This window comes from Plectropomus leopardus, chromosome 6 (genome assembly GCF_008729295.1).
Source record: "Plectropomus leopardus isolate mb chromosome 6, YSFRI_Pleo_2.0, whole genome shotgun sequence".
Lineage (NCBI taxonomy): Eukaryota > Metazoa > Chordata > Actinopteri > Perciformes > Serranidae > Plectropomus > Plectropomus leopardus.
This window is the reverse complement of record NC_056468.1, coordinates 14,885,284-14,910,394: the sequence shown is the minus strand read 5'-3', so window position 1 is coordinate 14,910,394 and position 25,111 is coordinate 14,885,284. Positions and strand designations below refer to the sequence as shown.

General features: G+C 39.5%; 1 protein-coding gene across 1 annotated transcript in view; it reads right to left on the bottom strand.

Moving 5' to 3' along the window:
- mctp1a (multiple C2 domains, transmembrane 1a) overlaps positions 1-25,111 on the bottom strand; it is an 86,512-nt gene that overhangs the window by 55,611 nt on the left and 5,790 nt on the right. Inside the window, exons 5-10 of the mRNA XM_042487805.1 lie at positions 20,955-20,993; positions 17,448-17,612; positions 17,005-17,135; positions 15,954-16,140; positions 6,117-6,210; positions 684-786 (exon numbers count right to left, since the gene is read on the bottom strand). Of these exons, the coding sequence (XP_042343739.1) occupies positions 684-786; positions 6,117-6,210; positions 15,954-16,140; positions 17,005-17,135; positions 17,448-17,612; positions 20,955-20,993 (719 nt within the window). The remainder of the gene's footprint in view (positions 1-683; positions 787-6,116; positions 6,211-15,953; positions 16,141-17,004; positions 17,136-17,447; positions 17,613-20,954; positions 20,994-25,111) is intronic.

Here is a 25,111-nt window from a genome sequence, read left to right as displayed (position 1 = left end):
CTAAGTAGAACTAAAGTGTGACGCTCAGACGTGTCATCTTTTAAAAACTAGGCTAGCGAGAAGATAGCTCATGTTATGTATAGAAAGGAGGCTATGAGAAAGATGTGCACTCAAAGAATGGCTAAATTAACCCGTCCCAGCTCTGGGAATTCACAAGTTTCTACTTTAGAATGGAATTGTATTGTATATGTGAGAAAAATTATGCAGAGTTAAACCTGCATTAACATTTAACTATAGCCTCAGTGCAACTATATAAAAGTAAAAAATACATTTTTTTGGATGAGGAAAAATTAGATTAGCCTTGCTTTTCTCTTATGTCTTTCTGGATTTGCTGTATGCATACAACACATTTTAAAACACTACTGAATAAGCAGTTGTATGAACAATGATTGTGGATATTTTTTAAGTTAGAAGTTCATTCATAAAAAAGCTATTTTACACTATAAACTGTGAGGAATACAGTGCTCAGAATTAATTGAAAAAACACACAAAAATGTTGAGTGTTATGGATTAAAAAAATAATTATTATATTTATGTTCTTTTTTTCCATGACACTGTTGCTCTGGCTTTACTAGTTTTTCATTCAAAGGTACATATCAGTTTGATATATATATGTAAATATTGTTATTTCTGCAGTAAATACAAACTTTGCATGACATGGGGGTTTTGCAAAAGCCACTCACAAAGTGAAGACCTTGTTCCATTCTGGGTTGAGGTTTTTGTAGACAGTGTGCGTCTGCAGCCGATCGTTACTCAGCTCCACCACACAGAATGGGTCACTCTTACCTGCGGAGCAAAAAGAAAAAAAAGGCATATAGCAATGACCTTCTTAGTAAAAAGAAAGACATAAACACAGTAGACACTACACTTTTGTTAGCTTGAGGTTTCAAGGAAAGCAAGAATCTCAAGTAATCCCAACAGCTTTTGTCTATCTCCAGTCCCTCATATTTTTAAGACAGATTATACATAGCATCCTCCCCTTATACCACATGACACCTCCAATACGCTGGACTTATCAGAGCTGTAATAATATGATTCTTTCATTTTTTAGCCATGATGCCACATATATTATGAAACAGTATATCAGGGGAACAGCTGCAAGCCGTTTCTATCAACACCCTAGGAACATGGACAACTAGAAGATAAGCTCCAGGACAACTTTGCCCTGGGCAGTAACAAAGAGGGGGTGGGAGAGTGAAAAAGGAGAGAGAAGACTTTGAGAATGGATGGTGTGGAGAACACAGACGGCGATGTGGCTCTGAAGGCCACAGAAGTTCAAAGTAGGAGATAAAGACAGCCGAGCAGGGGTGTGAGAAACATGGCTGGTCCGTGATTAGCGATTCCGAGCGAGCAGCGAGAGGTGGCGAAAAAATGAGGAAAAGCGAGAGCAACATGAGAATTAAATGATGAAGGAATGACAGAAAACATTTCCTTGTCATACTTTCTGCTTTGTTCTATTGACAGCGATGTAAATTAAGGAACACAGTGAAAAGGTTTTGGGATATTAAAATTGAAACTTCAATTTCTTATTTTAGTTTGAAGTTTTATACACTGGCAGCAATACTAGTTTCATTATTATAACACAATTGAAAGTGTTATAGTAATAACAACATTTTAAAGAAATAACAAAACATATATCCAAATGCAGATTTATCTGAAAGAATAAATCATTTAAAAAAAACATCAAGGATAACATATGAAATAATTTAAGTGGCCTGTCGCTGCCAAAAGATAAAACTTTACTACACTGTGTAAGAACTTTAAAGACCCTTAGATGTTATAAAACACATATGATATATGGTTCACTATAAATCATATTCATTAATGCTAATTCATTCCAACAAAACTTTCAATTCAGAATTTACTACGGTTATGTAACTGGGTAGAGAGAGGCTGTGAGAGACCGCGAGAGGAGAAATAAACATAATCACAGAGTTTTTTCCTCCTCCTGAGAATAGCATACTGTACTATAATAATCAAAACCAGTAATGTCCTATATATTCTCCATTTGTTTACTAACATCTCACATTTCAATTTCTTTGTACACAGAAAGGAGTGAGACCAGCTCCCCATGCCTGCCAGCCCACCTCCCTTCGATTGCCTCAAAATGAACTAAAAAACACAACAAAACTCTTAATTCTGGCTTTGATCATTATTTTTTATTAAAACTGTTGGGAGCCGTTGCGCTGTTTGTTCAAGCTTATCACTTGAAAAGACTGGGTCAGGAAGTTAAAAAAAAATATTTCCCATGGCAAATAGTGAGTGTTGAAATATTAGGAAAGCAACAATGTTGCATAATAAGACTTATAATAAAGTTGGGATTGAGTCCCCGTCGCCACATTTCTATTTGTGCTTCTGCATGTCCGTCTGTGTGTGTGTGTGTGTGTGTGTGTGTGTGTGTGTGTGTGTGTGTGTGTCATTGATTGGTGTGATTTTCTTCAAATGTTGTGACAAGGGCAGGACATTTAGTGGGTGTGCAAAGTAAATGTCACCATGATCAATGCTGAGCCGTAGGTGTTGCCTTTCATATCTGTTTGTGGGGCTCTATTGATGTAGCGTGTTTGAAGTGGATATTGACAGCTCTGACTCCTACAATAGAAAACAAGATACATTAAAATAGACGAAAGACAATGGACTTAACAGCCTACCTCTCTCTCTTTGTTAGCCATATAAATTGCTGTGTGTGGTATTAAAATGCAAATTCCTCCTAGAACCCATCATGAATATACACAAAAAAAATATTTTAAAACCGCAAACAAGTAAAAAGAATAAATTTTGGAAGCAGTTTTCATTCAATATTTAGTGAATATTTGAAATCTTCCTTAATCATCCGGAGCCTCCATAGCATAAACGATTATAATGTTGTTCCCACATATCAAGTCTGATTAAATTTAAATGCAATCATCCAAATTAAGACATGGAAATTATTTTCTGCACACCCCTGTCCCTCCCCCATTTTCTCTCAAATATTCTGTTTTTAATGACATGGCAGGCTGTGTTGCCGCAGAGGGCCAGTTGTCATTGGTGATGAACTTTCACCTTATTGGCCGCCAGCACCAGAGGCGGCTGTCTTAACCAATTACACGCTCAGGTTTGAGCGCCACTCAGAGATCATCCAGGTAATGTCCGAGCAAAGCTCCTCCCCCCTGGGTCCCGTCTCAGTGGCGCTGGCAGAGGGTTTGCAGCGAGGAACAGGCTCAAACTCATTTCAGTGTGCCCTAAGATAAGTGTGGAGGATGAATACAGTACGGAGACGAGGGAGCGTGCTGTAATTGCCTCGCAGGAAGCTTAGAGTTAGTGAGGAGTTTGAGGTTGGAGAGGGAGCGCACACTCTCATGTTCCTGTATAATCACAATTAATTATGATTCAGACTTTAAAATGTAAATTGTATTTTTTTGTTGCATTTATTTTTCATCACATTTAATAGGCTATACAAGATAACCTACAGTATTCCTCTGCGTGTCAAGTGATGCAGTGGAAAATGTACACTTTACTTTACTGACAGGTTTTGTTTTGATATTGAGCTAGAAAAGAATGAAGTCTACACGTGCTACGGTGCTGCCGCTGGAAGCGCATGTGTGAATGTGTGTCCATGTGTGTGTTTCTATTGAAATGTTCTAACAGTATAGCATCCACTCAGAGGGACAAGAGCTGGCAGACAAAAGGGATTGTTGGTTTTAGAGACTATTTTCAGTTATCCTACTCGGGCTGGAGAGGAGCTACTCCACAAAAACACTTCAATTAGAGAGAGAGATGGCCAGAGAGGGGGGGCGGAGGGAAAAAGATGGGCGAAGAGACAGACAGTGTGAATGGGAGAGAGATAGTGAACTCTTTCTCTCTCACTGACCTCTCTCTCTCTCTCTCTCTCTCTGCGTCTGTCTGTCTGTCTGTCCGTCTGTTTCTCTCTCACCTTGCTCCTGACCCTCTCTTGGTCTGGGCTGTTAAAATAGGGTGTTCATGTGGTGAGGGCTCTTATGTGGCTCTTACAGAGCTATTGTTTCTGCCAGTGACACACACACACACACACACACACACACACACACACACACACACACACACACAGTGTCAGACTCAAAGCAGGAATAAGCCATCTAGAGACAAACTCTTTGCCTGTTGGTTATCTGTATCAGTTTACCTTCTGCATTTTTTTCCATTTATTTCATTTATAAGGACAACACATTCATTCATTCATTCATTTCTGTACACGTGTAGGGTTAGACTGGCCTAAAGAAATGGTTTTCTGGGGAACAAAAGAAAAAAATAATTTAATTGCTTGCAATAAAGTATAAATTCAATAAGGTTACAAATTTGACTGCCTTAGTTAAAGATCTCTTGGGCTAGAGCCCAAAGTCATGCATAAAATCTGCATGTGAAACCAAAACTTATGAATTGTTTTTTGCAAATATATAAAGAGCCCCATTACTGACTGCAACTGATGGTTGTTTTCATCAGACTAATCTGTATTATTCTGATTATTTTCTCGATTAATCGATAAGTTGTTTGTTTTATTAAATGTCAGAAAATGGTGAAAAATGTCGATCTGCGTTTCCAAAAGTCAAGATGACATCCTCAAATGTAAAAGATATTCAGTTTATGATCATAGAGGAATACAGAAGACAGAAAACACTTACATTTAAGAAGATGCAAATTTTTACTTTTTTTTCAAACCAATTAAACCTTTAGTGATTAAATTAATAGTCAGCTAATCAATTAATCATTGCATCTCTCATCCCATGGGGAAACATCTTCAGCTGAATTCTGTTTTTAGCATGTAAAATCCAAATTTTACAAAGGACACACATATGGCAGGTAATTATTTATACGTACATGTGGTGAAAAATATTTTAAATATAAACTTTCTTGGTCTCTTAGTCTTTGTCAGTGTAATTTAAAAAAAACATGTTTGTTGTATGTTTTCAAATCTGAATTGAACCCTTTTTCTCCTGTTGTTCTTTGTTCAGTCTTGGTAGCTTCCATGTGAAGTGTTAGCCCTGGTTGGCAACACAAGACACACTGCACTTTAACTGTGCAGTAAGCCTGTAGAAATAATTTCAAATCACCACAGGCTGTAGAGGCATTACCCTGAAATCAAACATGTTCTCTATGACCACATCAAACTGTTCAGAGGCAAAGTGAAAGGCAAACAAACAGCCACTAGACATTATATTTCCACAGTTTTACTCTTTTGGGGTGTTTTTTTTTTTTTTTTGGGATGGATCCATGAGGCTCAGACTGAATGATGAGCTCTACAACGAGGTCACGGAGCAAATTTGTGCTCCGAGTGAAATACAAGAGCCAGAGAGCCATTAGCCCTGCACTCCGGCTGCTCCGGTCGCTCCACGCAATAACCCAAATCAACCAGCTCCACTCTGTATTGGCTAATGGGACTGTGGCTGTTTCAAATGGAGAAAAACTCTAGACTCTCTCTCAAACACACACACAGACACACACACTTCCTTCTCTCTCTACTAGATAATACAGAGTGAAAAACTAGGCCTGTCCACTGTAGACCTAATTAAAAGTAAGAATTAATGGAGAATGGCGGATTCAGAGAGAGCAAGCAGCAAAAGAGCGGGAGGAGGAAGGAGGAGGGGGGAGAGAGATTTGTTGGTTCAAATATGTACTTTTTCTCTATTATTCAAATGAGCAGCCTGCATCTTTTTCAAAAAAAAAAAAAAAATGCAGAGACAAATTTAGCGTCCTGCACAAAGTAGACTTTAACTCTCTCTGAGGATTCTCGCACAGGATCATCCCTTAAACCAACATTACACCATGACTTTATCTTTGGCGAGATTTATGGCAGATTGCTGGTGGAGGAAAATGTGCCATGGAAATTTTTCAATGTGCAGAACTCGAGCAAAAGTTATTTAAGAAATACTCCTGTTATTGATAGTATAACTATTATTATCAGATGCTCTGTAATGCTCACTCTGATAGTAAAGTATCAAGAGAAATTGCAAAACAGCAGCAAAAATGGAGGCCTATTTATCAGATTATTTTTAAGTGAATTAATATATGAGCATGAATACAAAAATGAGGAGACTAACTTTTAATCATGTATATGCGAACTACGGAAATTATAGTCCTTTTGTTTGGAGTTAAGGTCATTGCCTTACCTGTGACATCTGCTGCCATCAGTCCCTCAGCCCTGATGACCTTTACCTGCACCACACCGACATCTTTCAGGTTGTGGAATGACCTCCACAGGCTCTGAAACATCACAAAAACAGGGGTGAGAGGTCAAAGAGGACGCCAAATTAGCATTGAAGAGAAAGGCAGGTCAATAGCCTGACATTTCATTAAAAGAGGAAAGGGTAGAAAATGTCCTTTAACAGTTCTTATTTGAAAATGTAGGGCTGGCATTTATAGTCGAGTCTAACAGAGGACAAATGGCCAGATTTAATTCATGGAATAGCTCTGCTTGCCTGTTTCAATTTTTCTTGACTTGGTACTTTTTTTTTTAAGATAAAATGGAACCTCACCAGTTTTGGTACAAAAGATTATCCATGCAGAAATTCATGTAAAAGGTTACAGTTTCAGTGTCCATGTGAGTTTGTTGGGCTCGGCATGGTATTGGATGTTAGCTGGTGCTGCTGTATTAGGTCATTATAACCGTACAGTTGTTGTATTGACCAGAAGAAGAGTGTCTTTGCACTCCACGGATGGTTCTTTAGTGTTGCATCTAACCTACATAACGTAAAGGACAACAATAGAAAGTTTGCTGATTTAACTTTGAATTTATTCTTTACTCGGCTTTCAAATATCACTTGTTTAAAACGGTTGGCCAACTTACATTCCTATAGTTGTTAGATACTAGATATTTTTTTTTTTTTTTTGCTAGTACTCAAGTACTCGAATAGCTACTGATTGACTGACAGTACTCAAAGCTACTGATTGCTATCGGGGAAAACAAAGGCATTGTCCTCTTCCCGTTTTGGTTGTGCAATGTAAAATGCACTTCCTTTGCATCACAGAATGCATCATTTACTGGGAGATCATACTAGGTGGCAGACAGAACTGCACAGTGAAAGCGAGGCTTATACGGATCCAATCAAAACACTGACGTTATTATTCTACAGCTTGTGAATCAATATTTAACACTGCCCACTATTACAATTAAAGTAAGTTTTTTTTTGTTTTATTTTTATTTTTCCACTAACTTTTTTACAGTCAAAATCAATAAGTTAGTCACTTAGTCGGTTACAGAGGAAAGAGTTCCCCCCTGTGTTTTAGAGGAAAGCGACTACTACCACAGTGTTTTGTATACTGACTATGAGGAGAGGTGTGTCAGTCTTCAAATGTTATGGCAAAAAAAGTTTGCATGGGATTTGGGCACCTTTTCACCATGCCTAATGTGAACAAAATGCAAAATGCAAAATTTTGAATGCAGTTTTAACACATTTTAATGTGTATTATTGTATGAATTGTCAGGTTTTTTATCCAAACGCTGATGTGCTCCCTTGTACGCACTGTCGGTCTGAATAATTTAATAGAAGAATGCAGGCAGGTGTTTACTTTTTTTAGTTAGCCACTGAATTGCTTTCTCACAGTGGTTGTAAAAAAAAAAAAAAGATGTTGAAAGCGAATGTTTGTGTAAAAAGCATCCCTTATATCAGCCAAAGAACTGACAAAAGTGGAAAGAAGGCACTATGAAATAAGTCCTACTCTTACATCAATTGAAAATCTGCACATGTGCAATATATACTGCATATGCAAAATAGGGTTGAGCGACACAGCTAAAATTACATATCATGATATTTTTGATCAAACACTTAGATATTGATATTGCAGTGATATTGTAGGGTTGTCAATTGGTTCTTTCACAGTCATATTTTTGATAAATGATCATCAGTAATTAAAATACAATGACTGTGGGTAAAGACAAATAAAAGAACTAGAAGAGTGTGATTAGTCAGAAAATGACATCATTTTACTGTGATGTAGACTTTCAAAGCAGGCAAAGGCTACGCTTACATTATTATGATATCAAAACTCAAGACCATATCTAGTCTCATATCAGAAATATATTGCCCGTCAATAACACAAAATAGGAATGTAAAGAAAAACACTGCAACAAATTGCAGCACTTATGCACGATTTGTATGAGATGTGCCTGTACAGGGCTCACAGTCTACTGCCTAAACTTCTGCTTGTATGTTTGTTTGCCTTATAGAGAGACAGAGCAGGAGAGTATTAGGCTGATAATATGATAATAGAGATATTGTGGTGAGTAGACAAATACAGTGAAGCCTATCTGGCAGTGATATCATAGTTATCAGGCAAACACACACTGACCTCCACACACACTGTCCACACAATATACAAACAAAAGAGGGGGAGGGGGTGACACAGTAAAACTCATGATAGATAAACACACCAACTGTAAAACAAGGAGTCAAGCACACAAACTTACACACACACACACTCACACTCACACTCTCCCCGCTGATATTTTTCTTTTCTCCTTCTTGCATGCTCACACCTCATAAAGACACATACATAGTCAAGAGATGTCACATGGCCCTGTGATCCTCTGAAATTAGAAGGAAAATACTGTATGTACAAGGTTTTAATAACCAGGAGAACGAATGATGACTGTGTTAAAACTGGTCTGTAAATCTGCGGGATAAAGGGAGACCTTTGGAGATCCAACAGCTGGGCCATGAGGCATGGGCATATACTGACAGAAACGTGCACAATCATAAACTCCTGCTTTTGTTCACGCCCAAATACTCAGGTATAAACACATGCATAGAAAACCTACACTGAGGCCAAATTGAGTAGCATGTCGGCGTGTCTTAAAAGCAAAGTGGAAATGCACTTCACTTCAATTTATTTCTCTCTCTCTGGCAATAACCCCTTCCATCCCCACAGGAGTAATTATAATTTAAATTTCAGAGTCAGGGCCAGGCTACAGACTTAATTCATTATTACCAACTCTGTCAGACTCTGCCTGTTTCCAGCGATATCATTGTCCAAAAGCTCTCTAAAGGAGATGAGAGGGGAGAGTGTGAGAAAGAAAGAGAGGGGTAAAGAGAATATGTGAAAGAGAGAGAAAGAAAGACATACACACAGAGAGAGAGAGAGAGAGAGAGAGAGAGAAGGAGTGAGAGAGAGAGAGAGAGAGAGAGAGAGAGAGAGAGAGAGAGATAGTGCTGAGTGTCTGTGGCTCTGGTGGCCTTCTCTCTCTCTCTCTCTCTCTCTTTCTCTGAAGATACAGCTGCTTGTTGTGATTATTGGGGAGCAGCCAAGAAAAGAGACACAGGGAGAAAAAGAGTCAGAAGGAGGGCACGAGGGAAGCAACAGAGACGGAGACTAGGGCAAACTAATGGCTGACTACTGTGGTGGTGTTCAACAGTACTAACCTAATGGAGAATTAAACATTGTTACTTTCTTGGTACAAACCGAAATGTGTCTGTGGCAACGTGTATCAGAATAGGGTTGGGGGATCATTTCTATTTTCATATCGTCCAATTGGGGTTGCTCTAGATTGCCCATGAGCGATGCTATCTCCAGGGGGGAGTTGGAGGGGGTGGAGGAGCTACGTTAAAGCATGCCAGTGTGATCCAGAGTCTAAATAAAGGCAACCTATAAGCCTGCGAAATTAAGCCAACGGTGAAGTGCCAAAAACTACAGTTCCTTGAATGACCACTTGAGGCAGCCTTTCAAAAGAGAGTGAATCCCCGTAGACATCTATGTATTTTAAGATGCTCAGCTTTACAGGAGAAATAAACATGTTTACATCCTGGTACAAAAAAAATGGTTCATGACAACTGTGTGGGGGCTGATATATTTTTTTTTTTTTTTTTTTTTTTTATAACTCACTCACATTTTATTGATGCTTAAAGTTATGCATATTCAAGGTCAGGGCCGCCTAACTGACAGTCTATCTGCACAGCCTCACCACAGTATGTCACTCATAACCACTCCCACACTCCTCCATAGTGCCAGCCTCTTGTCCAAATAGAAGGTAGAAGAAGGGAGAAGGTAGATTTATTTAAAAATTACAATTTGTCCTTGATCCTGCTATATGTTTGGAGTTATAGGATGAGTTGATTAAAATCACCAGCTACTATGAAAATTCCATCAGGTTGCTTGGGCATGCTGATGCCACCAATTCCTGCTCACATTTTTTGAATTTACACCAGAGTCTTGTGTCCTTTTGGCTCTAAACAAGGTCCGCCCATCGAGTGCGATAGCTTGATTCGGGATGCGACCGGACATTAGCTAGAGGACGGCTTGGTAGAGGAGCAGCTTCTCAGTCCAAGTCGGGTCAGCCTCGCCCTGATGCCGGCTCTCCTCCTTCTACCCATACGGCACTTTCGGTTTCATTTCTCCCCTCTGATCTGAGTGGCCACTTGACATGCCATTTGTGGGGATCCTCTCGCAATCTGTTGCATTCAGTCAAAAACCCACACAACTTTTCCCAATGTTGCTAAGAGCTTCTCTATCATAGAAAAGTCTTGCTTCAGCAGAAGGGGCCATGGAGTCCAAAAAAAAAGAAAAATATAGCAAAAATATAGGATTTGAGGAGCTCCTGCAACTACATGTGCTGAACTTTTGGCTCCAGAAAACCAGCCAAAATGCCAAACTTTGTTCTTCAGTTGGCAGTCAGTAAATCAAAAGGTGACATCACGATAGATACATCCACTATTTATACAGTTAAGTTTTCAATTTCAACAAGTAATAACATTACTCGCTATCAGAATTTGAATATTGTGAGTGAAAAGGGTTTTTTTGTGGGTTAATAAACATATTTCTATTGCTAAATTATTTGTATTACCTTTCTAAAAACATTCTTAGTAAGATAGAAGAAGGAGGAAGAAGAGGAAGAGGAGTAAATGTATTCCTTTTTAATAAATACTGCTACTTACTGCTAAAAATAACAGTTCACTTGTCACTCTTGCCGATTAACTGGATTCAGAAGGTGGTCAAGACACTCCACCAGTAAAATCTCTTAATGCTCACTGGAGCACAGATTCTTTGAGATTATTTTTTTTTTAATTACTTAAACAATTGTCAATAATTCCCTAAATTGGGGCACAAGTAGGCACAAGTAGGATTCATAATCCTGTTAACATTCAGATTACTATGGATTTACATTGTAATTTCACTCATTTCAAATGTATTTTATTGGTTAGATTTGTAATCTTGTTAAAACTGTTTGATAAGACAGTTTTTGATTGGAAAACATGTTCACGCGGCTTAAAGTACAATATCAAACAGAATCATTTTGGTATTGTACCAAAAAGACACAAGTATTAATATACAGATATACAAAATGGCATTAAGATTGAACAAGGAAAATAAGATGAATTATTTCTATACTGTATGGATGCGGAGATATGTTTTTTTTAACCTCCAACTCATCATCCACATTCCATCCCATCCTCCCACCATACAGGCTCCCTAAGGGGACATTGAGGGTTCAGCCTCAATCCACGACTGGTGGAGAGAATGCACCCATCCTCCACAATTCAAATCCTCATCAGAAAGATAAACAGTAAAAGATGGAGTATAGGACAGACAGGTATAGAGAAAAAGAGATGAAGGAGGGCCATGACCGACCCCCCACCCCCTCATTTACGTCTCCCCACACCCCCATCAGCATGCAGGTGGAATGATGGGGATGAAAAAGGAGGGATGAACACAGGAGAGAAGAGAAATATGGAAGAACAGAGTTGGCTTTCATAAAACAAACCCCCGCCCTGCCTATGATTGACATCTTGTCACTGTGACATCTTCTTCCCGTCTCTGTCACACTCTACAGACACACAAACACACAGATGAATCAGCCCAGGCATAGGCTTATGACTCGCTGTCATCTTTGCATCGTGTCACCTTTCATCAGCGCTCCGTATAACATTTCACACACAGACGCACATAAAGCGTCTGCCCAGCAGCCGCGCAGTTCAGGGGACATTTAATCAAATGCCTGTGAAATGCTCAAACGCAAACCAAATGCTAACAACTACCTCCCAATTCCCACTCCTGTTCATCAACTCGTGATCACTGTCTGTCAAGATTCTCTCTCAAAGTTTGCTCTCTGCCCATCACACACTTCACTGCAGCCCCTTATCTCACTTCCTGTCCAGGTTGTGTCCTTTGTCTTCACCTTAGAGCAGTGCACCAGAGTGGGTGGGAGAGGTACTGCAGGTGTGTGTGTGTGTGCATGCGTACATGCGGGTGGGTGGTGAAGTGCCACCACTTCAGCGGAGGTCGCCATGTCCTCCTTCTCTCATCCACCCATCTTGCGGCCACCTCAGGCCCATTAAGAGCCATTAGTGTGTGTGCTCCTTTGCCATCGTGATGCATAAATCTCTTTCTCTCCTTTTCCCTCTCTCCCTTTCTACTTCTGGGAAACAGTAATTAGGGATGAAGGAAAGGTTACGGTGAGAAATAGTACATCTAAGGCAGTTGTCACTAAGTGTATTGCACTGTGTTGCATATAGCTCTGCCATCAGCTGCATTCAAAGTAGTTGCAGTAGAGAATCATGTGTACTCATTCACGTGCATGCATCAATACATGCAAGTGTACAGAGGCACTTACAGACCTGGCAGACATACATACACACACAGACACACACACACACAAAAGCTTCACAATGCAGAACAGCTAGAATGAGAGAGACATTAATGAGCTCAGCCCTAGCATCAGATCCCAGCACTCAGGTGTCTATTATCTGTTTTCTTCAATGGCCACATATTGGGATGAGGAGAAAACACCTGCCAAATACAAGACAGTGACCTCATTGTGACCACATGAGGTGTGGCATGTGTGTGCAACATTTGTAGGATTTAAAATCTGCAATGTCTTTTTAGAGATTCTGGTTATTAAAGTGAGTGTGCATGTATGTAGGTGTGTTGCTGTTTTTTTTGTTTTGTTTTTAACAATATCCACACGTCCACTGCTGCACACTGCCTTAAAGTAATCTTGTGTGTTTTTATGATGAGCAGGCCGCACTGCTGAAGGCTGGCACGAGTAAAGGATTTCAATTGTTTTCTCTTCCTCATTCTCATTTGTGAAGGTATCTGCTCTTTAAAGCTGTGATGATGACAGCATGGTACTTGTATTGCTTCGCCAACCCCCATCTTTTTTTATTAGAGAGCTGACGCAGGAAGGTACTGTTTTTGCATGTCTGTTTGTGTGTGCCTGTTTGTGATTAGCGGCAGTGGACGCTTTGTGCCGGCTTGCACTGGACAGCTGATTTCAAGCTGATATAACCAGTCAGTAAAACTGTGCCTAAGCACAATAAGATACACCTACACATGTGCATACACACATGCACACACGCTGGGCAGATTAGTGGGCTTTGAGCAGCACTGTTATGTATTAGTGGTGGTACTTGGTTTTATCAGCGCTCTTTGATAAGGTACATCTTTATTAAATTCTCTAACTGAAAGACGGCCAGTCAGTGGAAAAGGAATATGTTAATAGGTAGGGACCATTCAAGTCTTCAAACCGACCTCGGTGTGCCCCTCCATCTGCAACCCCCCACCGTCCTCCACCCTCTATCTCTCCATCCCTTCATCGAACGGGAGGGCCACAGTGGCGACAGACAAAGAGTCGAGCGCTGCTGGGAGAGCGGGGCAGAGATGGGGTATGTGGAAGAGAGAGAAGGAGGCAGGAAAAGAGGCAGGCGAAGGAAGGGAAATGTCTCGCCTTCAGCCGAGCAGAAAAACGGGGTCTGCACAAGTTGTGAGAGAGGTGAAATAGCTTTTTCTTTTCATTTTACACGCCTTCCCTTCCCAGTGCAACCCTCATCCTTTACCTCTCGCCCCCTATTACACACAAACACACACTCACATACACTCCCCGCCCTCATTTTGTGGCTGTGAGGAGAGGCACAGCCTTTATGTCTCAGTCCTAGAGCTCCCCCCTCTGATCTTGGATGGTTGCTGCAGCGCGGAGCAGAGTGGTCAACCGCCTGTGGCTAGCCAATAAGGCACAGACACGGTTATGTAGGTCGTGGCACCTGTGTTCGGCCTGTGGAGCTTCGCTGCTGGTGCCTCCAAAAGACACAAGCACAGACCAGCTGGGGCGTACTGTTAACTGAAATCAGAATCTATAAACTCACAAACAAACACAGACAGCTACTAAAAGCTCTATGCAGTATACCCGCATATAAAAGCACACGTAACTAAGTGGTACTCGTGGGACAATGTGCTTCAGCAACTCTCCCAGACAATTAAATGTAATAATGATTGAACAAATCTTGTATCTCTTTTGTCATTAAGTCCAGAATTAAAACATTAAGTGAATAAATACCTTTGATTTTGTTTTAAAAGTCCTGACTATAAGCAGATATTGCTGCAGCATTGCGTGATAATAACTGCTGATTCTGATTTGCAGACATATGTCCTGTGTCAAGGCTGTAAATGAATGAAACTTACTGAAAGTGTGTGAGTGTCTCCCTGTAGCAAGGAGTGAGGATATGACAGGGTGTGAGGGGTTAACTAGGCTAAGACAAAGACATAGTCTGAAACCATTGTGTTGAGTGGAAGGCCTCTGGAGCAGATGGGGCCTTAGGGCTCTCTCTCTTGCTCTCTCCCTCTCTCCCTCCCTAATACGTAGCTTAAATCAATGACAACTGGCTAACAGGCTAAGACATTTTACACACAAATATATGAGCCCACATGCATTAATCATAAATGCACAACACACTGCAGACTGCTGATGCAAATTCCACACAATGCTGGTGGCCTGAATCATAGCGACAGAAACAAACCAGCGATGTGAGCCTCCATCCTCTCCAAACAGTTGGCCCAAAACCTCTCAGCCCCCTGTATATCTTCCTTCCTTTCTTTCCCTTTGTGAATCTCATCATCTCCCTCTTCACCCACTCCTTCGCTCTCCACTTGTTCTAACTTCAAACCACAGCTGCAGCTTGGTGGATTTTATTTTCAAATCTTAGTTAGCACATTAGCTTGTGAAAAATAAGACACTTCTTGATGAATAAGTGAGATTCTTCATAAAATGTGAATCTATTGTGACTTCTTAACAATCAGAAATCTGATGATAAATGTGTGAGGGGGCTGTTGTTTGACACGTCAGTCCTGACTCATGACACCAAAGAAACAATGCTTTTCTTTGCTGCAGCTCGGACATGTCAATACACGTCATACAGCCATCAGTTAATGGAAGAAGCCACAGTATCAGGATATTGGTCAATCATCAATACAACAGGTGACTGCGTGAAATTTGTTCTGTGTGAAATTGAAAACTATAAAGTATGTGGATACAGATTTTCAGTACTCCATGAACACTTACAAGAACCAGTGCTGGTAATTCTGTAGTTTAGGTTGTCTACAGGAACAAACAAGTCAGACTTTTTAAGGTCTTTCTAATACCATTTAAATATAAATGTAAGACCAAACTTTCTATAAAAATACAAACCAAATGTGAAAATATACTCTCAACACATTGTTTATAGCCGTTCAAAATGAACAGTGGGGAAAATGACACTGATAATACTCTATGTCTACTAAGCACGGAAAAAGAAATAAACTAAGTTCAACATCGCAGACTCTTTACTTGAACTTAGTGTGTAGAGGGGGTGAAAATAGGAACATTGTACCCGTATTGTGTCTTAGTCTGTTACCCCGTCAATTAGTGTTTCCCTTTCTGTTAAAATCATGTTTCCCATAGAGGTAATATCAAAAATGTTAGGAATAACATGACTGAAAAACATTTAAGACCCATCTAAAATATAGATTTATTGTCTTAAATTTAAGACAACTCAATATATTTATTAGTAAATGTGTAATTAAGAAATCTGAAGGACTTGCAGGCACCCTGTAATATGTTCCCTATTGCATTTTTAGTGTTTTAATAACATTTTTGGCTTTCAGTTGACATACATTATGCATTTCCTCTCAAACATATCCACACAATATTATCATAACACACACACACACAACACAAGGTCACTCTTACAATAAAACTAACTCACATATCTCTGCTTGATCTGGTGTCTCTCTTGCGGGTCGTCCAGCATGTTGACTGACAGGTCTGAGATGGAAACGGCAGCAGAAGCAGTAAGTGTAACCAGCAGCACCAGCACACCTTCCCCTTCCTCCAGTGGCAGGTCCAGTTTGTGTGTGTGTTCTTTGCTGAGATGCGACAGGTCAATAGTACACCTAAAGTGCACGTGCACATGTGCACACACACACACACACACACACACACACACACACACACATACAAACAAATAGAAACATGGTTGCAGAGTCATACAGAGTATTGTACATTTAGTTGGGAAGCTGATTATGCTGAAACAGGCTGATAGTAACAAACATAGCTAAGCAAAGTGGGAGTGGACTATAATGATTAAACTTCAAGAAATGCTAGTGTAGCCATTTTTGGCACTTAAGTTTGCAGAAAAAGAAAAATGTCTATAAAGTTATAATCATCTCAAAATGTCAGAAAAAAATTCACAGGAAGTGGTCTCCAATTTTCATTTAGAAATAAAGATTCTAGTCTAGTTATCATCTCATCAAAGACACTTCATAAAGACATTGCGCTGGAGCAAAGCAGCAGCCTGGTAACAGTATACACAGTCATGTGTGAGGGATATAAGCAACTACAGACAACTTAGCCAAAGCTGACACAATTAACACCTTTATTAGGCAATTGAGATCGTATTCTCTTGCCTGAATTGATTTTCTGGCATGCGCTTAATATATCTCCAGTTATTATCAAGGCACAGCAATAGTAATTACTGGCCTTGGATCAAAGAGTTTAAAGCAAAGACTTCCTCGAGTGCTTCCATGCCGCTATACTCATGGATATTGAACGGGGAGTATAAAATGAGTACATCCATACATATTACAGACATAGCCTTTTGAACTATTGTGTCATTGTGCAGCCTTTTTATGTAAGAGAAATCCAGTCTGAATATGTCCTAAAAGTAAAAGGTATGTGTGATCTGTCCTACATATATAACCCGACAAAAGACTGAGAGACTGACACCTGTTCATAAAGACTGCTGTAGACCAATGTACCTCCCCATGAAGTCATCCTTCTTGCCAGCATCTTTGTCCCAAACAGTAATGTCCACATAGCCTCCCTGTTCGTCATAGAGGTGGAAGTCAAACTGCTCTCTCCACTGGGGGTTCAGCGTTTTGGGAATTGTCTGAGTCAACAGCAGAAGGAAATGCATTTTTTGTACACATGTGCTTGTGTTGTGGAAGGTTTTAGTAGTTTTTCTATCAAGCAATACTCAAACAAGCACATGTTTATCAGTCTATGATACAAACTTTATAGCTGAAAGAGCCTGTGCCAATTGTTCCATTGTTAGCTAATATATGCAAATAAATAGAATCTTTCCATTAATATAAATGTTCCTTTATTACTTTGATCACAAGGCCACACATCCATAGCCTAATTAAGTATTTATGTGGAAGTAACAGTGAAATTAAATATTCTTAAACATGTGTGTGTTTACCTTGCTCTTGTACTTCTGGTGCCCCATCCTGAATTTGACATACGGGTCGCTGAGGCCGTTGGCGTCCATAGGCTGGAGGCTGCGACCTTCAATCAGACTGATGCTGACTATTCCTCGCCACAGCTGGGCTTTTCTATGCACATCTGACAGACGCATACTCTGATACTGGAGCAGGCAGCCACGCGCACACACACACACACACACACACACACACACACACACACACATATTCAAAGGAACATTTTCACACACGAGTGCATTTATACATAGACAATCATGTACACAAACACACCCAAAATAAACATACATATGCATTAATTAAACCCAAGACAGATTTATGGCTTGTGTAGACTTTGTCAACAAGAAAATAGACGACTACAAACACATCAAGACAGCACAGAGGAGGAGCAGGCCACACACGAAAAAAACACAGAAAATAAGATAATTCAACATAATTTACCCCTGGCATGCCAGACCATTGCTGTAAATTACAAAATATAGTATCCCACTATTTAATCAAGTTTAAACTCTGAGCAATTCCTTGGAAATGCTGAAAAACTAATTTAAAAAAGCACTGTAACCTCGGAGCGTTTGCTGAGAATCTTTTGTAGATAACGTAGCTAACAGTCTGCACAGCAAGGGTGTAAATCACGAAGTTTCATCGCGTTATAATATAATCTAGATTCTATGTACAATACCATATTTGCTAATATCACAAAGTCTGCAGCAACATTATTTGTATTTGATTCAATTCAGGGTTGTGCAATCAATATAAGATATATAACATATAATCAATATTGATATAAGACAATAATGGTAAACATCCTTATTGTCTTTTTCTTGGCTGGTCACCATTATCTGCCTGCCACTATAGGCTGCTAACACTGTTTAAATGTTTAGGAAGCTGTGGGTTTGGATAGAAATGGTGACACATACAAGTCAATTTCAAAATAAAAACATATCTTACAGATAAGGATATGTATCTATGTTTTTATTTTGCATCTATTATAGTGGATTATTGATTCTATACATCGATTCAGATCAAAGTAACGTAAACATCCCTACTGCACAAGATTATATATGTAATCAGTCTGGCCTTTTTTTTCTAAAATTCTTAATATAATAATAAAAATAAATTAATAATTAGGCAAAAGATTTGTAGACTTTGTAGATCTTATTCAAAATGGGCAGACCACTGAGATGCTGCTACTGTGTGACTGTAAATTTCTTATACTATCTAGCTGCCCTGTAAGTTGACGGTGCTGCCATTTCAGATTGATTATTCTCCATATTTAGGACTGTTTTTTTTATCCAACAGTTTTCTAAGCACTTACAGGCCTATTTAACCTCTCTTTGAATCATGTCAGTATCCTTCACTAAAACAAAGAGCAGGGTATTTATTTGTCAAACAAATACACCCTTCTCTCTCTCCTCCTCTCTCTCTCTGCCTTTCCCTCTCCTTCCTCGTTAGGGAGAATTTATTAGCATAGCTTTTGTTTTGTGGGTGAATTTCATTAAACTCTGAACAAACCCTGCCTCGCAAGCGCAGGCCTTTGATCTGGAGACGAAGCCTCTTAATTTCCATTCTCCAGACATTAAACAATGCGAATGGCTCCCTGCAATACAGCCAACCTCCCATACTGCAACCCCCACATCTTTCATTTCTCCTGTTCACTTGCTGCTAACACACTGTATGCTAATGATGAGAGGTCGCCGTTGTGTCCTACACGAGCACAATCCTAATTGTTTCCTTGTTTTGTTGCTACATATTCCTTGTTGCAGAAAACCATGGGCTATTTGGATTGGGAATCAACGCCCCGTGCCAGAGCACAGCATGAGAGAGATCGTGCACACAGATGTTCAGAGGCTGAAAGTCTTATAAGAGATACTAACATTCAGTTTAAGAACGAATACAGCTTGGCACACAACTTTTGTCAGCCCTTTGGAAGATTAAAAATGTTTGAAGTGCCAAAATAAGCATTAAGCTGGGCAGTAAAGTTAGAGAAACCTGGATTTAAATATCTGACTCGTAATCATTATCTCAAAACTACTTCTTGAATAGTTTGCATCTTCTGCTGTGGGTTCAACACTCATAGCTGCTTCATTAAAAAGAAGTGGTTGTGTAAAAATAGCCGTGTACTTGTATGCAGTCGAGCACGGAGGCAGGGAGGCACTCAGGAGCAGCGCCTTTTTCGGTGGGGTACCACAGTAGCTAGTTAGTGTTTGAGCTAATTCCCAAGTCACAGGCAGGGTGGCCCAGTTTGGAGGCTTCAAAGGCTCGGTTTGGGGAAGCACAATTCAGCAGGACGTCTGCCCAGCTCTGACCAAAGCACTTCAAATGTGTATCTGTGTCTCTTGGTAGGATATCAAACTTTTTGCTGTTAGTTAAGGAAACATTTGGTGCTTCTTGCTGCAATTTAGGGAGATTGAGATTGACTAAAAGTAAGTTTCAGGATTCAGCCTGTTCCCTTCTCAATGACAACTTTTGACCAAAATAGGACAAGATGACAAGTACCTCAATAAAAGTCACACAAAGGAAAACAAAGCTGTCTATAAACCCAGTTGTATCCACTAAATTACGCCTGATATTAATATTACTGTATTTGATTGAAAAATAAAGTAAGTGCTTCATGCGTGAGCCACTAAAAAAAAGCAGAGCTTTCACCAGCATGCCTTCTGTTCAACTTGACAGCCAATGAAAAAAAATGAAACCAATATGTAGCAGTCCATTGTGTATGGCAAGATGAGAACTCATAAAAATAATGTAAACATCATAGATTTGTACGTGATGCAAAGGGGTCTAAGAGTGTCCTAAAATCAGTCTACACAGTAAACAATCAACAAATTTTCTTTTTCACAGTTGATTTGCTGTGCAGGACTCCTTTAAAACCCCTAAAAACAAATCAATTGCTTTATTTTCCCACACAGCAGCTGCAATACACTGTGGAGATCAGAGGTGGAAGCAGCACAAATACACCACTGCATAATTGAAAAGCTTAAAAGGACAAAGTTCAATATAGATTATTTAAATTGTTGGGGGTAAAAAAAATGTGACTTCACTGTAAATGGCTCCAGATTGTAACTGTTCTAAGGCTGACAAACTAAACATGCAAAACAAAAAAAAATCCCTCATAACAATGGCAGTAATTGTCATGCATTACAACCACCCCTAGTGTATATTTAAATGACTTATGACTTGCATTCAAATATTTCATATTTGCATTCCAAAAAAGAAAAAGTTTACATCCCCTCGGGTGATGTCAATAGCAGGTGGTATATTGCAGCGCATGGAAAATAAGCTAGTGACAATGAGAAATAAAAAACTGATAAAGAAAAACTTTTAATACCACTGTGGAAGAAGGAAAAGGTGGGAGGAAAGGAGAGGACCAGGGAGACTCCATCCATGAACCAGGACACAAGTGAAGAGTGCAGGATAGGTGCGGTGCAGGTGTTACAGTACAGTCGGAAGTTGTGTGAGTGAGGGAGTTACATGCTGTTTTAGTTTACCTTACTAGATCGTTTCCAGTTCCTTCTCAAAAGCATGGTCTGTAAATGAGACAAAGCTGTTACAGAGGGCCCCCCACTGTCTCCCCCTTAGAGATGCAGGGTCAGAGGTTAAAGATACAGTTGGTAACTTTTATGAAAATAATTGTGTCATATTTGCTGAAACTGTCATTAGACTCTGAAAGGAATACATGAGACAGATCATTTGTGAAAAAAAAAATCATGTCCCTCCTCCCCTCAAACTGCCTCTTATGGCATTTGCAAGAGTCAGACTGCAGCATGGTCAGTAACAACCAATCAGAGCTGAGGAGTCTCTGATGCAGCTCTCTGTCATATCAATTGCTTTTTCTACTTTGTGTTCTTGTATTGCTTTTTTTTACCTCATAGGTTTTCAAAACATATTTAAGTATACTCTTTAGCTGTAAATGAGAAATTTGATCAGGCTGGTGGTCAATGCTTGGTACCATCCAGTTTAAATGTAACCAATATGGCTGCTAAATCACAAACTTTCTCATTTTACAGCTGAACAGTACATCAAAGTATGTTTCTGAAAATATGTGGGGCAAGAAATAGGCAATGCACTAAGAGAATCTTAATTCAATTTTGATAAATGCTGCCTACTTTAACAGTTTGAACGCAGTTCATGAGCAGTAATTGACATGAATGACAGCTGCTTTAGAGACTTCTTGGTTCTGATTGGTTGTTTTCATTCATGTCCAGTAAGGCCTTTAGAAATGCTACAAGGCAATATAGATGGCAAAGGAGTATGTTTTTTTCACAGATTATCTGTCTCATTTTGTGCTGTGTCAATATATAATGGCAGTTTAAGCAAATATGAAAAAAATAGCTTTTATAAAAGTTACAAACTGTAGCTTTAAAGTTACACTTTGTATGGGGTATATGAAATTTAGATGTTAGCCCTGGCCCGGTGCAGGGGGCGTTATATAAAGAGACAAGGGCAGCTGTCATCCATGCAGGTTAAGTAAGCACAGATATTATAAGAAGCGCTCTTACAAGTCATATGGTGTTATGAAGTATTTGCATATGCGGACATGCACTCATATACACAGGCGCAAACACTGATTAGCCACAATATTGAAACCACTGACAAGTGAAGTGAATATCATTGATCATGTCATCACAATGAAATATTCTGCTGGGAAACATTTTGTCCTGGCTTTCATGTTGATGCCACTGTCCCTAAATACTTATTTCCACTGATCCATGGTAGGGCCTCCTTGGACCAGACTTGGCTCTGACCTGTAGAGGCATGGACACAGGACCTTTAGGGTTGTCCTGTGTTGTCTTGTACATAGGGCATTGGCTGCGGATCCTTTGAGGCCTTTGCGTTGCGAGGTGGAATACAGGCATGTCCCATGGAAACTAGAACGGATAGGGATCTGGGAAATTTGGAGGACGGGTCGATGTCCTGAGCCCTCTGTCAGATTCCTTGGGCCACTCCTGAGTAGTTTTTGCGGGGTGGCATGGCACATTGTCCTGCTGGAGGGAGCACTGCCACCCATAAAGGGGGTGTACTTGTTCTGCAGCACTGTTTGGGTGGGTGGTGCACGTCAAGTGGCATCCACATTAATGCCAGGACCCCATGTTTCCCTAACTAGATGATCAGTGTTATTCACTTCAGCTGTAAGACTGCAATGTTGTGTCTGATCAGTGTATAAATGTATGTAAACAGTAGCTGCAGTTGGTGCCTCTCATACAATGCAACCATCATTTATATACTTGATACTTTCACAAATTACCTTTCCATTCCTAAACCCAAAAAAGGACAGGATTGGAGCTGGAACTAATAGCTGCTTCATTGTTTGATTTGCTTAGTTTTTACTTTTATTTAATGGTGAAGAACTTTGAAAAACAATATTAAAAATATTGTACTTCAGTGTTCACAAAAGTAAATACTTTGTAGCACTGGCAGCAGTGACAATTAAGGACATGTTCTCAAAAATGCAGGTGGTTTTGTTCAAGGTCTTGTTGCATGTCTCAAACTTTGGCTTAAAATTATTTTTGGGATAAGTGAGGCTTAACTCTGCTCAGTGACTTTAAATATAATTATGGATGCAAAAGTTTCAAATACAAAAACAGTCATTACATGAGAGGACTAGTGCACAAAGAAACTAACAATTCCCTTGTGTCAGACCCAATACCAGTGAAAGTAACTTGAAAAGAAACTTGAAAGCACACGGTATGCAACAAAAGTCACCATACAAATATTGTGGATGCTGCATGATTACAAAAATCCTCAGACTATTAGCAGTTCAGTAAAGGATTAATATAACGGATCTGTATTTTTCCTCACCCTTTCATACCAGTAGATGGCAACAGAGAGTCATCCAGAATGTACTGGTGTAACCTTGTACTCATTTTCTTCACAGTTGGAAAAATCCAAAATGATGCTTAACCTAAATAGAGTTTATTTGTTCTGTCAAATGTGGACTCTCTGAACTACAATACTAAATAAGCAGCAGAATTAAGACATCAGATCAAAAGGAATAAAGTATTTCCCCCATGACTCTGCCTTGTTCCGGATCGAGCATGCAGGGGTCCAATTAACTAAACAAATAATTGAACAGAAATAAATGCAACTCTGAAACATCGAGCATGTCCGCAGAGGCACGAGCCAACATAATTAGGAGAGAGAATCTTTGAACATGGAACTTTTCTACAGAACATATTAATTACACTTGTGTTTATGCATATGTATTTGCTGAGTTGAAGAGTTTCCAGTAACTAAGGCTTATGAAACCAACACATCCAAGTTCAACACAGCCTGCCTGGGCTCCTGATGTAAAAAAAAAAAAAACAAAACAGTTCACTGACCTGGAATAACGCTGCTGCTGAACTCAGATTATGAATATTAAAAAACATATTTTGTTGGTGTTTTTCTTTTTGTTAGTTTTTTGTCTTTTTTACTGAAAACAGCTATGCTTAAAGCTGTAGCTAGCAACTTTAATTAACAAAAAAATGTCACTATATCCACACAGTAGTGCATGCGACGGATGATCTGTGAAAAAAAAATCAGGTTCCCCCTCCCACTCATTGTGCTTCTAATGGCATTTGTTTGGATCCCCTGTGGTTAAAGGAAGAAAACCAATCAGAGCCAAGATGTCTCTAATGCGGCTGTCAATCACTGCTTAAGACCTGTCAAACTTGGCAGTGCTGATCAAATATGATTCAAGATTACGTTACAGCATCAACTATTTCTAGAAAAATATTTTAGTGTACTGTTTAGCTGTAAAACCAAAAAGTTTGCTCTGGCCAATGGATGGTACTGATTTTTCAGTTTGACTGTTGCCAGCATTGTGGACGGGTCACAAACTTTATCATTTTACAACCAAACAGTAGACTTAAAAAGGGTTCCCACACATTTTATGGACAAAATTTCACAACTTTTCAAAGACCTACAATAACATTTCCATTAACATTCATGACCTATGACATGAACAGAGCTGTACACTTCATTAAAAATGTTTATGAGGTCTACATTATTATAGGCGGTCTGTGGACACAGAGCAATAGAGCTTCAAGAGTAACAGGAGTGACAGCCCACTGTTAGGTTGGCCCATTTGTTTGTAAAACATAATGCTCTGTACCTTCAAAATGCTGTGCTCTACTTTCAGAACAGTTCAAACAAAACCAAAGTGTGCAATGAATGTGAAAAAAACATCACACATTGATATTATTACAGCTACAGCTACAGAAAAGAAATTTGCGGTTATGTTGCATTGAGGGTTATCCACAAAAAATAACTGCAACAATTTCTTTTCTAACAACAAAATGAAATGACTTTCAAACAAAATGGTTACTTATTCCATGACTTTTCCAGGCCTGGAAAATGAGTTCTTAGAATTGCAAGACTTCGCCAGGTTTTTCATGACAGTGGGGGGCGTGCTTAAATATGTGTCTGAAAAATCTGAGCCAAGAAATAGGCAGTGCAGTAACAGAATCTTGAGTCATATCAGATCAATGCAGCCTAGTTGGACAGTTTGACTGCAGTTCACAAGCAGTGAGTGACATGACTGACGGATTCATTAATGACCTCTGCGCTCTGATTGGTTGTTTCAGTGAGCCGCTGTAAATTCTAGCAAATGCCATTAGAGGAAATAGCCATGAGGGGCATGACTTCTTTAAAAAACTATCCGCCT